This window comes from Bos grunniens, chromosome 2 (assembly GCF_055505025.1).
Source record: "Bos grunniens cultivar Pamir isolate PY7600 chromosome 2, Bosgru_T2T1.0, whole genome shotgun sequence".
Taxonomy (NCBI): Eukaryota; Metazoa; Chordata; class Mammalia; order Artiodactyla; family Bovidae; genus Bos; species Bos grunniens.
In genome coordinates, this window is record NC_141166.1 from 84329307 (window position 1) to 84344730 (window position 15424).

Here is a 15424-nt window from a genome sequence, read left to right on the forward strand (position 1 = left end):
TTACCTCTTCTTCAGATAGCAGCAGTGCAATTTCCTTTTGCTCTCTTGCACTCAGTTCAAAAGGTTTGGAGGAGGTCAACCCCATAGTGGCCATGTGAGTCTGGGTCTGGCCAATCATGACATTAAATGTTGTCACAGTAATAAATTCAAAGACCACACAATTTAAAAAAAAAAGTCCTTCCACTCAATCTGGGACTTTGGTTTCAACTGTCAAAAGAGAGGTACACTCCTTCAGATAGGGTAACTAAGCAGGTGAGAGGTAAGTTCAGCTCTGGGAAAGATCCATTTGGAGAGAGCCACACCAGAGGAAAGGAGAGTCAAGAAAACAAGAGGCCTGATGAATCACTGGATCCAGCTTTGCTTGGAGTCACTCTGGACTTTCAGTTACATGAGCCAATAAATTTTCCCTTATGTTTAAGTGATTCTGAATTGGAGTGTATTATATGCAACTAACAGGGTCCTGAGTAAGACAGCCTTCAAAGGATGGATGCATGCAAGCTAAGTCGCTTCAATCGTGTCTGGCTCTTTGTGACCCTTTGCGACTACAGCCTGCCTGGCTCCGTTGTCCATGGCACTCACCAGGCAAGAACACCGGAATGGGTTGCCTTGCCCTCCTCCAGGGGATACTCCTGACCTATAAATCCATCCCACGTCTCTTACATCTCCTGCATTAGCAGGTGGGTTCTTTACCACTACTGCCAGCTGGGAAGCCCCTTCAAGGGATACTCATAGCCTAAAGCAAAAGCTCTCTAAATTCTTAACCTTGAATTCAAGAATGCTCATGAACTAGATAAAATTTGCCTTATCCTCCCAATCTGATGTCCCACAATTCTTCCTAGCTCAGAACATGTTTATGTTAAACCAAGATTTTAGAGATTGATTGTTCTGTGTAAGGTCTATAGTAACATCTTCAGTATTTAGTGTACCTGTATTGTGTTCTATGCCCTGTAAAGACATACAGCTAATCCAAAGGTTAGCCACATTCTCTTTGAAAAAGCAAATATAATCATGAAATCCTGAGGCTGGAACAGAATATCCAAACAACTAATAAGTTATATCAGAACAACTTAAAAGATATAAACACTACTGGAAAGACTTATTGCTTAAGCCTCTTAATTCTAAAAATAAAAGTAAAATGTTCAAGAAGATATACAAGCAAGACAGAAAATAATTTCTGTATTAAATAAAGCAGTGGTTGATAACAAAGTTGAATGAGAGAATAAATTTGTCTTTGTCTTAGAATTCCTTAAATCTTAATCTTGATTTTAATGCCTTATTTATAATATCATAGAACTCAATGGAAGAAACTAAAATCTTTAATTACAGATGGAAAAAAATAAGACTTTAAGGTTAAAAAAATTACTTTTCAAGGTCAAACAATTAATTGATGGCAGAGTTGGGATTAGAACCCAGAAGTGCTGATTATCCTACAGTAGTGTATTATTTCTTTCCAACATGAGTGATTTATAGTCTTTTAATGAACACTTTCATGTATATGTACATGTAAATATATTTTATTTAAGATTATCTGAAGATGCATTCTTGGACAGAGTATAAACCAGAGACACAAACAGACAGGCCTAAATGGACCAGTTAAGTAACATAAATCTAGAAACAAGTCAGTATAAAGCAATGGTAACTAGTTGTACTTGTGACCAAAACAAAGAATGTCTGTCTGTCTTAAAAGAAGTTAAAAATTAAAAATGCTTAAATAATTGGGTGGCCAAGCTAAACACTTCTTTGGGCCAAATTCTAATCTCTCATTTATCTTATAGCTTCCACACCATAAATTAAAAGCCCACTCTTCATGGGTGGCCACTAACAAAATTAAAAAGCCTTAAATACAATAATGTGAAATTTTATAAAATATCTCATACATATTCTAGATTCTATAAACTTTCCTGAACTAAGAAACATTTCTTTTTTTCCAGAAACATTTTTATACAGGGGAAATTCCAGAAAATTATATTTTTTATTATCAAAATTTACATAATGAATGATGACTGATTTCATGGTATGATTAATACAGCCCATAAAAATAAGTGAGTAAGTGTATAAGGAATTCTTTAGTTTAATCCCATAATACTGAGGCCCTTAATACACAGGCCCTTAAATGTTTCTAAGCAGTTTCTGTGTAGGAGATGATATCCCTGGACACAGGATTCTAGTAGTGCTAAAGGCAGAGGAAAAAAAAAAAACAGCAAATTAGCAAAGCCAATTGCAACTATACTTTGTTTGTATTTTCAAAACCTCAGATATGAAAGCATTCATTCAACCGTATTTACTCAACAGCTACTATCTGCTAAGAAGCATATTAAATACTGGGGATAAAAATGGTAAACAAGACAACTATGCCCCTTCTCATCATGGGACTTAAAGAAAAAATCAAACAAAGAAAATAATTACAAATCATATGCAATGTAATTGCAGAGTGGAGAGAAAAAAAGGATGCTGAAATAGAGACAGGGTGATCAGGCAAGGCCCCTCTGAGAAGGGGAAGGATGGAAAAGGTAAGTAAAGGTGTGGAGAGCAGGCATGAGTTAGTGTACCCAGCTACAGGACCGGCAAGGAGCAACAGGACGTGAGGCAGGAAAGAGTTACTGTTTCTGAATAAGAGGACAGGCCAGTGTCGTTACTACAGGAGATCAGTGAGTTGCCGGGGCTGAGAGATGAGGGTGCAGAGGCAAGCAGGGCCCTGTGAGTCCTGGGTGTGATCTGGACTCTCATATATGCAAGAGGAAGTCACTGATGGTTTTTAATTCGGGATTATTTAATACAAGCTCTTAGTATAGCAACTGGATATACAGGCACTAAACTGTCTTTCATCAACAGAGTTTACTAAATGCTTACTAAGTATCAGCACTGTGTGTCCCCATTTGTCAAACCTGCCTTTCCATCAGCAGTATCAGATTAGGCACTGGCTCTTTTTCTTTTTTTAAATAAAGGATACTTGCTTTACAATGTTGTGTTAGTTTCTGCTGTACAACAAAGTGAACCAGCTATATGTATACATATATCCCCTCCTTCTTGGACCTCATTTACCATCCATCCCTAACCAACCCCCCTAGGTCATCACAGAGCACCGAGCCAAGCTCCCTGTGCTATAAAGCAACTTCCCACCAGCTATCTATTTTCTGCATGGTAGTGTATATATGTCAATGCCACTTTCCCAATTTGTTCCACCCTCCTCTTTGCCCCACACCCCACCCCCATGTTTACATGTCCATAATAGGCATCTGTGTCTCTATCAGTTCAGTTCAGTTGCTCAGTCGTGTCCGACTCTTTGCGACCCCATGAACTGCAGCACGCCAGGTCTCTCTGTCCATCACCAACTCCCGGAGTCCACCCAAATCCATGTCCATCGAGTCAATGCATCCAACCATCTCATCCTCTGTCGTCCCCTTCTCCTGCCCTCAATCTTTCCCAGCATCAGGGTCTTTTCAAATGAGTCAGCTCTTCGCCTCAGGTGGCCAAAGTATTGGAGCTTCTGTTCAGCATCAGTCCTTCCAAAGAATATTCAGGACTGATTTCCTTTAGGATGGACTGGTTGGATCACCTTATAGTCCAAGGGACTCTCAAGAGTCTTCTCCAACACCACAGTTCAAAAGCATCAATTCTTCGGCACTCCGCTTTCTTCATAGTCCAACTCTCACATCCATACGTGACCACTGGAAAAACCATAGCCTTGACTAGATGTACCTTTGTTGGTAAAGTAATGTCTCTGCTTTTTAATATGCTGTCTAGGTTGGTCATAACTTTCCTTCTAAGGAGCAAGCGTCTTTTAATTTCATTGCTGCAATGACCATCTGCAGTGATTTTGGAGCCCAGAAAAATAGGTTCATCTGTACCACTTTTCTAGATTCCACATATACACATTAATATAAGTTCTTAATACATGCTGATGAAGGGGGTAAAATGGAAAAATGTTTAGAAAAGAGCCAAAAGAAAACCAGTCTGGGGGAAATTTTAGGCAAACCATCCTTCCCCCAGCCTTCTCTCAACTACTTATATTCAATCACAGAAATTTCTCCTAAAAAGGGAGTATTAAGTTGTGATGATCAGCATGAGACAGTAAGCAAGGAGAAACACAGGAAAGACTGTTTACAGGAAAAAAAATTTACTAAAATAGAGGATTATGCTCTTTAGAAAGAAAGGATAATGGAAGAGACATGCAGCACTTTTGTGAGCACAAGGCCTCATGCTTTCTGCCTGCAGTTATTCTTGTGGGCTGGCTGGTCAGGAGGCTAGCAGGTCCATCATGTGAAAGAACCACAAAGTATAAACTAAGGAAAGATGGGGAATAATTGGTCATTTACTAAACAGGACAATGTGTCCAAAGTCGGCTTGCTGTTCTTCAGTCACTCAGTTGTGTCCAACTCTTTGTGACCCCATGCACTGCAGCATGCCTGGCTTCCCTGTCTTTCACTATCTCCCAGAGTTTGTGCAAACTCATGTCCATTGAGTTGATGGCCAGCCATCCCATCTTCTGTCATCCCCTTCTCCAAGGAAGTCAGTGAGCATGAAAGCTCTCCTAAGAGAGGTGGCTTAAGAGAAGGGAAGGATGCCAGAACTCTGTGCTCACCTATAGAGCTCCTAACGCAAACATATTTCATTGACTAAGACCTTAATAAAGCAGAAACACCTTCTGCAATAAACAAATGTCAGGAGTGGAAGTACAATGAAAATAAGTAAAAACAACTAGATTAGAAGCACTCTAAGATTCGATTCACGGTTTCAATTGTTATATAAAAAATAAGCCTGTTACTTCTAAAAGCAAAATTATGAAGGTCCTTACTCTACAGCCAAAACATTTTTAAACAAGCATGATTTTTCATCCACTTAAGGATATTTAGGGAATTTTTTTTTTTTGCCTTTTCCATTTCCTTCATTAAAAATAATGATTTTCTCTCCTTTGTAAAAGTTTAATAAAACATCAAGTTTGTCTTTTAAAATACAGTTGTCAGATTTCAAAAGATTAAACATATGAAAGATTTACCCCACAGGTCTTTAAGGTAAGGGTCTGTTTAAAATAATATTGTACATAAAGATGCACTGTTACCTGGGGCTGTATAGAATCTTAAATGCGAAATTTTATTTTATCTTTAAAATATGCTAGAAGGAGTATTAAAAACATGCATCTGAAGTTGCACTGTTGCGCTTAACTCTTTGGAAACAGTGGGTTCACAATGCATGCTACTAACTATACAAACACTTTTGAATTAGCAGTCAACGGTGAGAATAAACTACGAACTGCATAACAAGAAAACTTTTTTTTCCCCTGCTACTGGAATATTTTACTTCTTGACAGCACTGAAGAAGAAACACAGAGAAAAGCAGAAAAGATACAGTCTGGAAACTCTCCTTTAGGATGCATGTAATATGGTTAATTTCCAGTTGTGCAATGAAGGATATAATTTAAGTGTTAGTCGTTCATGTATGTGTGCATGGCTTTGAAAACGAGAGAGAGAGAAGCGGGAAACCAGAGAAAAATAGTGAAATAGAGACTGAATGGCCAGTTATTTGGTTTTCAGTATTACACTATTTTTGAAGTATTAGGTCAGTTATATTTTCAACATCAAGTCCAGATGGTTTTATACTGCCAATCAGAGGAAAGTTCACTGAAATGAAATTTTGTGAACAAAGCCCTAAGTGCCATACAAATACTAGAAAGCTGCTGTGTGTACTGCCTGGACACAAGAGCAGACAGGTAGGAAAAAAAAAGAAAGAGAGAGAGAATCCCACAGTTAGGCATTACAGGATATGAAAGCTGGCTGGCTGGGCAACAATGATGAGGAAAACTTTCGGCCAGTTCTCATAAAATGCAAGAGTCACATATGGGTCAGACTATGGGATGCTGTATCACACCTACTGTCATTATTATTTACACAGTGTCAGAACATCATCCAAACCCCAAGAAGTGCATGCAACTGATAATGATATAAGGACAGTGAGCTGGGCAGTACTGGAAGCTACCTCCCGCCATTTATAAACCAAGTGGAGAACTTCACAGTATAGCAGTTTGAGGACAATTTGGGAATGGCAGGTACTGAGCATCCCAAACCAGAATGTTATCTGTCTTCATGAGTCTATCCTATAATTTTAAAAAAGGAAAACCTCACGAGAGGAAAATTCAAATGATGAGCGACTTCTATGGCTAAAAGCTAGAGACGAGCTGCAAATGAGAAAATTCTCCTAACAGTTAATAAATACATTTGAAAAATTAGACAAAGTGGATAATTTCTTAGAAAAGCATAACTTGTTAACACCCTACTCAAAATGAAATGGAAAATCTGAATGGAATATCTTTAAAGATATTGTCACATCAACTAAAAAATCTCCCCATTAACAGACAGGGACTGGGTCCCTGTGCAGGTCGGTTTATACAGTGCTACCTTGCCTCTTTCAGACTTGTGTTACATGACATCAAGTGCTCAGTTTTGCAGGTTTTCTGTTTCTTATAGCCATACAAGTCCTAACTGGTACTGATTATCATTATGATTTTTCCTTTCTCTACTCCCAACCCTTGAACCTGGAAAGATTTTTCATCTCCATTTTATACATATATATATATATATATATATATTTGTTGTTGTTGTTTAGTCACTGAGTCATATCCAACACTTTTGTGACCCCACGGGGCCCCTCTGTCAATGGGATTTCCCAGGCAAGAACACACTGGAGTGGGTTGCCATTTCTTTATACAGGGGATCTTCCCAACCCAGAGGTCAAACCCACATCTCCTGCTTGGCAGGTGAATTATTTACCACTGAGCCACAAGGGAAGCCCATATGTTTGTGTTTGTGTGTGTGTGTGTGTGTGTGTGTGTGTGTGCGCTTTCAATTTCACTATTTTTTGCTATTTTTATTTTTCCTTCCCAGTACTATGCCTAGATTCAAGTAAGAAGGGCCCTACCCTCGCTCGGCCATAAGCTTTAGAAAGTCCTGAGTGTCACAATTACAATAACAATAATGATAATAAATCTATTAAAGACGATGTGGCTTTGTCACTTTAGATGCAACCCACATTGTGACATGCAGTATGTTCACTATGACTCAGTTCTATTTTTTAGTATCCATGATAATTTCTTCTGTGATCCATGAATTATTTAGAATTATGCTTTTATTTCCTGACTTACAGGGTTTGGAGGAATCTTTGTTAATGATTTCTCTAGTGTTCGCACTTGGGCATGATTTCATCTGAGGGGCGATGGAGGGTTGCTTGGGGCATGCTGCCCACAGCTCCTTCTGCAGGCAAAGGGCTGTTGAGACCGACAGCAGGAAGCTGACCAGGGCGCACGCGGCAGGAGAAAGGAGGAGGGGAGTGGGTGGGGCACCGACAGCCCCCGCCCCACTGATCCCCCGGCAACTCTCTTCATTCATTTCCAGTGGGGAGTGGGTGGGGCACCGACAGCCCCCGCCCCACTGATCCCCCGGCAACTCTCTTCATTCATTTCCAGTGGGGAGTGGGTGGGGCACCGACAGCCCCCGCCCCACTGATCCCCCGGCAACTCTCTTCATTCATTTCCAGTGCACTCTTCCGCTGCTCCGTTCTTAGAACCCCCTTTCTTGGTACAAAAGATAGCATCCAGTAACACTGTTTGTCACCTTACCTTTGGTCCCTTGTCTTGGAGAGGTTCCGATAAGAGGATATGGAAAGCTTCCTAATTCAGGTTAACTCTGCCCAACATTTCATTTCAAGAATGTAACATGTAACAACTCAGTTAACCTGTCCTCTTTATGAAAACTAAGCAACCACAGCTTCAAAGCTAGGTGATCACCCTAATTTCCACAACCCTCTACGGGTTCTCTCTCACTGTGCTCGCTATGAACTTAAAAGGAAATGTATTTCATTTTACAAAATGTATCCACATGCTTTAGACAGAGAGGGTTTTCAGAGAACTAAGGAGCTACAGCCTCGCAGCCCTTCATCAGACATTGCTGACAGCCCAGTGTTTTGTCCTCCAGCTGTCGCCTCCCAGTTGTAGAGATCATAACCGCAGTCAAACACAGGGAAGGGGAGATGGCTTTCCCTTTTTATAAAACGAAAAAAAAAAAAAAAAGAAAACTGAGTTGGAAGAAACCCCAGAAGTCATCTACTTAAATCAAAATTTGCCAGAATCCAGCACTAGCTTCAAAGCAAAGCCTGGACAATCTGCCAGAGAACGGGCTCATCACAACTGACTCAGGTCTGTCGAGCTTCACTCCCAAGTGCTGGGTACTTAGCCACCCCAAAGAAAACTGACTCTGTCAACAAGGAAGAAGGGCAGTTAAGTGGGCAATGATCAGTATCTGCTACAATACCTCAGACGGAATTAAAATATAATGGCAAGCATCAGAGAGTGAACAAAAAATAATTTTAAGTTAAGACTGATTCTTTCAGTTTAGTAAAGATACTTCTTTAGTAAAGAAGGAAAAAAGAATGAAATATCTTTGATGCCTACCCTAGGTATATTTTAAGAAAGTAGAAATGCTTGATCCTGGGACAAATGACTCATACATTTCAGAACATGAAATTGAGGCCCATCCTCAGAAACATTTTTCTGCATTCTGTGAAGTTTCCAGAAGGCAAAGCTTTAATATAACCTAATAATTACCAAACTACTCTTGAGAAAAATAAACCACGGAGCTTTTGTAATCTGTAATAAAAATTAAACAGCTCTAAATGTGAATCATGATGTATTCCTTTCGTCGTCAAGATAAAGCAAATCGAACTGATTAATTAGGCTGGAGAATTTATTCTTTTACTAATAAAATATTACCCAGATAACAAGCTTATAAAAACAATGACTACATGTACAGATGTTAAAAAAAAAGTAACCTGTGTACCTACATTCCAGGTCATTCTCATCAGATAAATTCCTACTAGTTAAGAGTAGTTTTTGCCTAGTATGCAATATTGGTGCTTACTCATTTTATCTTTATGAATTTTGGTGACTTCATTTGACCAATGTACAATTAGAGTAAGCAAACAGAAATCAAGACGATTTCATATTTTTAAAAGTCTCTAGAGAGATTAGATTTATCTGGTATAACAAAATGTAATTCTTGCACTTTAATCTAGAATTGAGTGAGCATATTTTTTTAACTTAGTATAAGTTTGCAAGCTGCTGCTATTTTTCTAAAAATGAAAAGGTTATTTGGTAAAGAGTAGATAAGTTAACCCTAGTCAAATATAACTGTAAGTTAGACTAGTGAGGTATATCTTTTAGTGAAGTCTGATTAGGTTAACAAGTACCATTAACTGCAGCTTAAATAGTTGAGCTTGAAAGACCACAGATACCGCTGATAGGACCTGGAGCTTATGGCTATACATTATCATATTCCAAAAACCTACCACCCAAATAAGACTGCTTCAAAAACCAATATGATGTTCATCCTCAAATGCTTCAGACCTCAAACAGTGGGAAAGCCATGCGCATAGAAGTGTTTGTCTGCATGCTATCCATACACATGTATTTGTGATATAATAATTCCATTCAGAAATACTGCATAATCAAAATGAAATCTAATAGCAGATAGAAAAATGGTTCATTTCAATGTTCAAATCACTGTACAAATGTATCATATCATTTGGTACATATGAATGTATTATATCAAATGGTAATGTTAAATGAAAATGTGCCATAAAGCCAACCTGATCACTTGACCTTAAGTAATATAATGCAAATGGTGCTGCAAAAACACAATTAAATGAGATGTGAAAGCAACTATAAACAGTCAGATCTTAACACAGCAATATGCTTGTCACTGCCCTTAAGATTTGTTATCGATACATGCACTGAAATTTCTAATACTACTAGTGAATCTACAATACTCACTTGGTGACACCAGAATATAAAACATTAAATTATGTAAGGAAAAATACACTTTAGATTAGAAAAATACAAAATTCTCAACATGCCCTCCAACAGTTTTTACCTTTAAATTCCAAGCAACATGGCTTGAGCGTTCACTGCTGTTTCATCCGACAATCTGAATTCTCAGAGGTGATGCATGGCTTTCATATACCAAATGGGCTGTTTTCTGAATCCCCCAAATTACTACTAAGCACAGCAACCTACATTTAAATCTCAAGCTGCTCTCTCCCTTGTCACTGCTCCACCCTACAAGCAGCAGCAGATGGATACGGCTGCTGAAGCCAAGGTGGGCACTGCAGCTTGCAATGTGCCCTCACTCTAACAACCTGTCTCGAACTCCATTCATTATCAGTCTGGCACTCCTCACTCCTGCCGACATCAATGCAGCCCTACACAGAAGGGTCCAGCGTGGTAAGAACATGGATATGTAAACCACAGTAGGATAATCATCTACTACTTAACCATCAGGAGACACACGGCAATAGGGATATTCCAGGGGGATTTCATTGTACTTGTTTCCTTAAAATGGAATCAGTAGTTCCCATTCAGCTTTTCTCATGAGACTTTCTAACAGGTCCCCATAGTTCCCACTGCCTGACGATGCAAAATTCAAAACTGAGATCTGTGTCCCCAGTCTGTGTCCCCAAATCTATTCATCCTTCCAGAGTAAGCAAAGGTGACCAACTCTATAAAACGACCTCCAATTTGTCACAGTCAAAATCAACTTCTCCCCTTTTCATACTCTTATAGCACTTGCATATCCATCTTTAACTGAATAGTCTATAAAAACCTGTAAGAGTTATATTCATCTTGGTCATATCCATCTTTCCAACCTGAGCTCCTAGTACAGAGCAGATACCCTAAAACAGCATACTCACTCAAAGAGGCATGAGAGGTTATGGAAGTTAAAAAAAAAAAAACAAGTATGCACAAGATCAACTCTCATCTCAGGCCAAAAAAATGTCATCATACACCCACATGTGCATGTGGTAAAAGGACAAGACAAATAAGAAGAGGCATGTAGGGTCTAAATGAGGCCACATTCCTACCAGCCAGGTGTCCTCAGAATATCAGTGTACCCGGCTGCTTTGCTGTCTCTACAGGAATAGCTACTGTAGTCATACTGACCAATTACACAGTTGGAGGAAATCTCACAGAGGCCAACAGAGTAGCAGGCTCCTTAGAACAGGTGCATTTGAAATAGGCTGGAGACACAGCCTGGGTTTTAATTACCTGTAATGCTCACTGGTGGGAATATTCTGAGAGAAGTACAAAGCTGATGTCCTTGCTCTCCAGTGCCATTTCTTTGCAGGCAGGGTATAAAGGACAGAGTCTTCTAACTCTTCTTGAAGCAGATCCACCAGCTGTTTATGGGACCCACCATAGAATGCCTCAAGGATGAGAATACTCATTGGCCCTTTCAAACCTTCACAGATCCTAGATATTAAGAAAAAAAAAATTCAAACATACATATATGTATGTATAACTGTTTTAAAATAAATATGTTCAAATATTATATCCAGAAAGCAAATAAAATCATTTACAGACACATTTTTAAATAGGTTTATTCTTTTTTATTTTATGGTATCTTCCCCTCTTTTAACATTTATTTATTTTTGGCTGCATCAAATCTTAGTTGTGGCATGTGGGATCTTTCATTGAGGTATACAGGCTTCTCCCTCGTTGTGGCTCATGGGCTCAGGTGGCCTGCAGCATATGGGATTTTAGTTCCCCAAAATGGGATCAAACCCACGCCACCTGCACCAGAAGCTGGACTCCCAACCACTGAGCAACCAGGGAAGCCCCTGTTCCACTTTTTTTGTAAATATGTAACATGAGATTTGTATTTGGGAATCAATATTTTTATACCATTTATGTTCATAAGAGGAAAGAAAGATGGTTTATTTTTCTGATTTCTGTTTTCTTCATGTCCTAAGATTACTTCCAAACGACTCAGTTTCTTCTCCTATCCCAGGAAGTTTAAAGTCCCCTCCTACTGCGATGTCTCATTTCCTGGATGGAATGGCTGTGACCCTGACTCAGTAACCTCAGCACTACCTTGGACTACAGTTCTATCTGGACTTGGACAGTCACTGAACTCATGTCCTAACTAAGAATGCCACTACTAGAGTCCTTCATTTGTATGGCCCATTCCAGTTCAGGAATTCTCTGATTCTGGAACACTCATGTTAATCCATTTATCAATTCATCAGCTACCAGTGCCCCCAATGGATCCATATTTAGAAGAACACACACTCATACTCAAATATCAACTCTCTAGTGTTAAAAATCTTTAGGATACAATTTCTTGAGACACTTGGCCACTTCCTCACTATTATCAATATCCCACCCCCAAAGAAGATGCAAAAAATAAGGTAAAGGTACATGCTTATCAACACCAAAGTTTCTACAATCTTTCTTTAAACAACAAAAGCAATAGGTTAAGAGCAATAGGTAACACTGCTACTAAAGATGTGGTAAAATTTTCATCACAAAGAATTGGCTGTCAAGCAACTTTTTACTTTAATAATACGACTTTTGCTAATGTGCTCAGTGAAATAAAAATATATGTATGTATATAAAAACTTATATATGCATTTCAAATTACATGCTATTTCCTATAAGAAATAAACTAGAAATATCACTCAGTATGTAACAACTACATTGTTTAAAAAATATTCCACGTTTGAATTCTCTTTTATGACTTAAGTAAACACCATTCATTAAGCAGCATATTGCTTTCTGTAATAATGCTGCTGCACAAAATTATTAGTCCCCAAAACTCAATGATGATCCTAAGAAAACTGTGCTTTACCTTGCTCAGTCAAGGCAATGTCTGCTTAAATTGAATTTCAAAGCAGAAAGTCTCAAATGGTTCTCAAAGAAGTAACTGAAGTGAAAAATCATTTCTTGATATCTAAATCATCCAAAGAGCATTTTGGGGGAAGAATACAAACGTATTTCACTTATATGCAAAATAGGAAGCAGTGTTCCTCATGCGGGAAAGGCATGAAACCTTGGGTCAGGATGATACAGGTTCGAAGGTCAGCTCTGTCACATCCTAGCTGTATGATCTTGAACAAGTTACCTAACATTGCAGGACTTAGTCTCACCTTTTCTAAAATGAGGATAATAGTACTAACCTCAGAAATGTGTTGTGAGGATAAAATTGAAGCACCGTAGCTGACAAACAGTAATTAGGTACTTCCCAACCAGCACCCCACCTCCACCCCCAGCCTCTGCACCACAACCAATCCCCCCACCTCCCCAGGTATTAGGCTAAACCAATTGTGTGTGTGTGTGTGTGTGTGTGTTGGAGAAGGTGATGGCACCCCACTCTAGTACTCTTGCCTGGAAAATCCCATGGATGGAGGAGCCTGGTAGGCTGCAGTCCATGGGGTTGCTAAGAGTCAGGCAATACTGAGCAACTTCACTTTCACTTTTCACTTTCATGCATTGGAGAAGGAAATGGCAACCCACTCCAGTGTTCTTACCTGGAGAATCACAGGGACGGGTGGGCTGCCGTCTCTGGGGTCGCACAGAGTCGGACACGACTGAAGCGACTTAGCAGCAGCAGCAGCAGTGTGTGTGTGTGTGTGTGTGTGTGTGTGTTAGTTACTCAGTCATGTCCAGTTCTTTGCAACTCCATGGACTATATAGCCTACCAGGCTTCCCTGTCCATGGGATTCCCCAGGCCAAGAATACTGGAGTGGGTTCCAATCCCTTCTTCTGGTGACTTTCCTGACTCAGGGATCTAACTCGGGGTCTCTTGCATCCAGGCAGACTCTTTAGTCTGAGCCACCAGGGAACTTAAGGAGTAAAGATAGAATCCTCCAGCATTTTCAAATCAGTTCTTTTCAATCACAGGTCCCTATTCACCAAGGAAAGGAGAATAGGCAATTGAAAGGCAGTGGGTGTTAGATTCAGTGGATTAGATTTGATAGAGTACATGAAGAACTATGGACAGAGGTTTGTGACATTGTACAGGAGACAAAGATGAAGACCATTTTCAAGAAAAAGAAATGGAAAAAGGCAAAATGGTTGTCTGAGGAGGCCTTACAAATAGCTGAGAAAATCAGAGAAGCAAAAGGCAAAGGAGAAAAGGAAAGATACACCCATTTGAATGAAGAGTTCCAAAGAATAGCAAGGAAAGTTAAGAAAGCCTTCCTATGTGATCAATGTAAAGAAAAGGGGAAAACAATAAAATGGGAAAGACTAGCGATCTCTTCAGGAAAATTAGAGATACCAAGGGAACATTTCATGCAAAGATGGGCACAATTAAGGATAGAAATGGTATGGACCTAACACAGAAGATATTAAGAGGAGCTGGTAAGAATACACAGAAAAACTATACAAAAAAGATCTTCATGACCCAGATAACCATGTGTGATCACTCACCTAGAGCCAGACATCCTGGAGTCTGAAGACAAGTGGGCCTTAGGAAGCATCACTACAAACAAAGCTAGTGGAGGTGATGGAATTTCAGCTGAGCTATTTCAAATCCTAAAAGATGATTCTGTGAAAGTGCTATACTCACTACGCCAGCAAATTTGGAAAACTCAGCAGTGGCCACAAGACTGGAAAAGGTCCATTTTCATTCCAATCCCAAGGAAAGGCAATGCCAAAGAATGCTCACACTACCACACAATTGCACTCATGTCACACGCTGGCTAAGTAATGCTCAAAATTCTCCAAGCAAGGTTTCAACAATACATGAACTAAGAAATTCTACATGTTCAAGCTGGATTTAGAAAAGGCAGAGGAACCAGAGATCAAATTGCCAACATCCGATGGACCACACAAAAAGCAAGAGAGTTCCAAAAAACATGTACTTCTGCTTTATTGACTACACCAAAGCCTTTGACTTTGCAGATCACAAAAAGCTGTGGAAAATTCTTAGAGATAAGAATATCAGACCATCTTACCTGCCTCCTGAGAAAACTATATGCAGGTCAAGAAGCAACAGTTAGAACCAGACATGGAACAACAGACTGGTTCCAAATTGGGAAAGGAGTACATCAAGGCTGTATATTGTCACCCTGCTTATTTAACTTATATGCAGAGTACATCATGAGAAATGCTCGGCTGGATGAAGCACAAGCTGGAATCAAAATTGCCAGAAGAAATATCAATAACTTCAGAGACGCAGATGACGCCACCATTATGGCAGAAAGTGAAGAGAAACCAAAGAGTCTCTTGATGAGGGTGAAAGAGGAGAATAAAAAGCTGATTTGAAACTCAACATTCAAAAAACTAAGATCATGGCAACTGGTCCCACCACTTCACGGCCAATAGATGGGGAAACAATGGAAACAGTGGCAGACTTTATTTTTTTGGCCTCCAAAATCACTGCAGACGGTGACTGTAGCAATGAAGTTAAAAGATACTTGCTCCTTGGAAGGAAAGCTATGACCAATCTAGACAGCACATTAAAAAGCAGAGACATTACTTTGCCAACAAAGGTCCATCTAGTCAAAGCTATGGTTTTTCCAGTGGTCATGTATGGATGTGAGAGTTGGACTGTGAAGAAAGCTGAGCACCGAAGAATTGATGCTTTTTCACTGTGGT

The 15424-nt window shown here is 39.5% G+C and overlaps 1 protein-coding gene across 50 annotated transcripts in view; it reads right to left on the reverse strand.

Annotated features, from left to right (window-relative positions):
• QTMAN (queuosine-tRNA mannosyltransferase) overlaps positions 1-15424 on the reverse strand; it is a 457067-nt gene that overhangs the window by 333824 nt on the left and 107819 nt on the right. For 42 of the 50 annotated variants that reach the window (XR_015145715.1, XR_015145716.1, XR_015145763.1 and 39 more), the window contains one exon: positions 11090-11293. The exons of the other annotated variants lie outside the window; for them this stretch is intronic. Coding sequence is in view for 30 of the 42 variants with exons in the window: in XM_086351432.1 (XP_086207558.1) it covers positions 11090-11293 (204 nt within the window). In the remaining 12 variants the exon portion in view is untranslated. The remainder of the gene's footprint in view (positions 1-11089; positions 11294-15424) is intronic. 50 annotated transcript variants of the gene reach the window in all.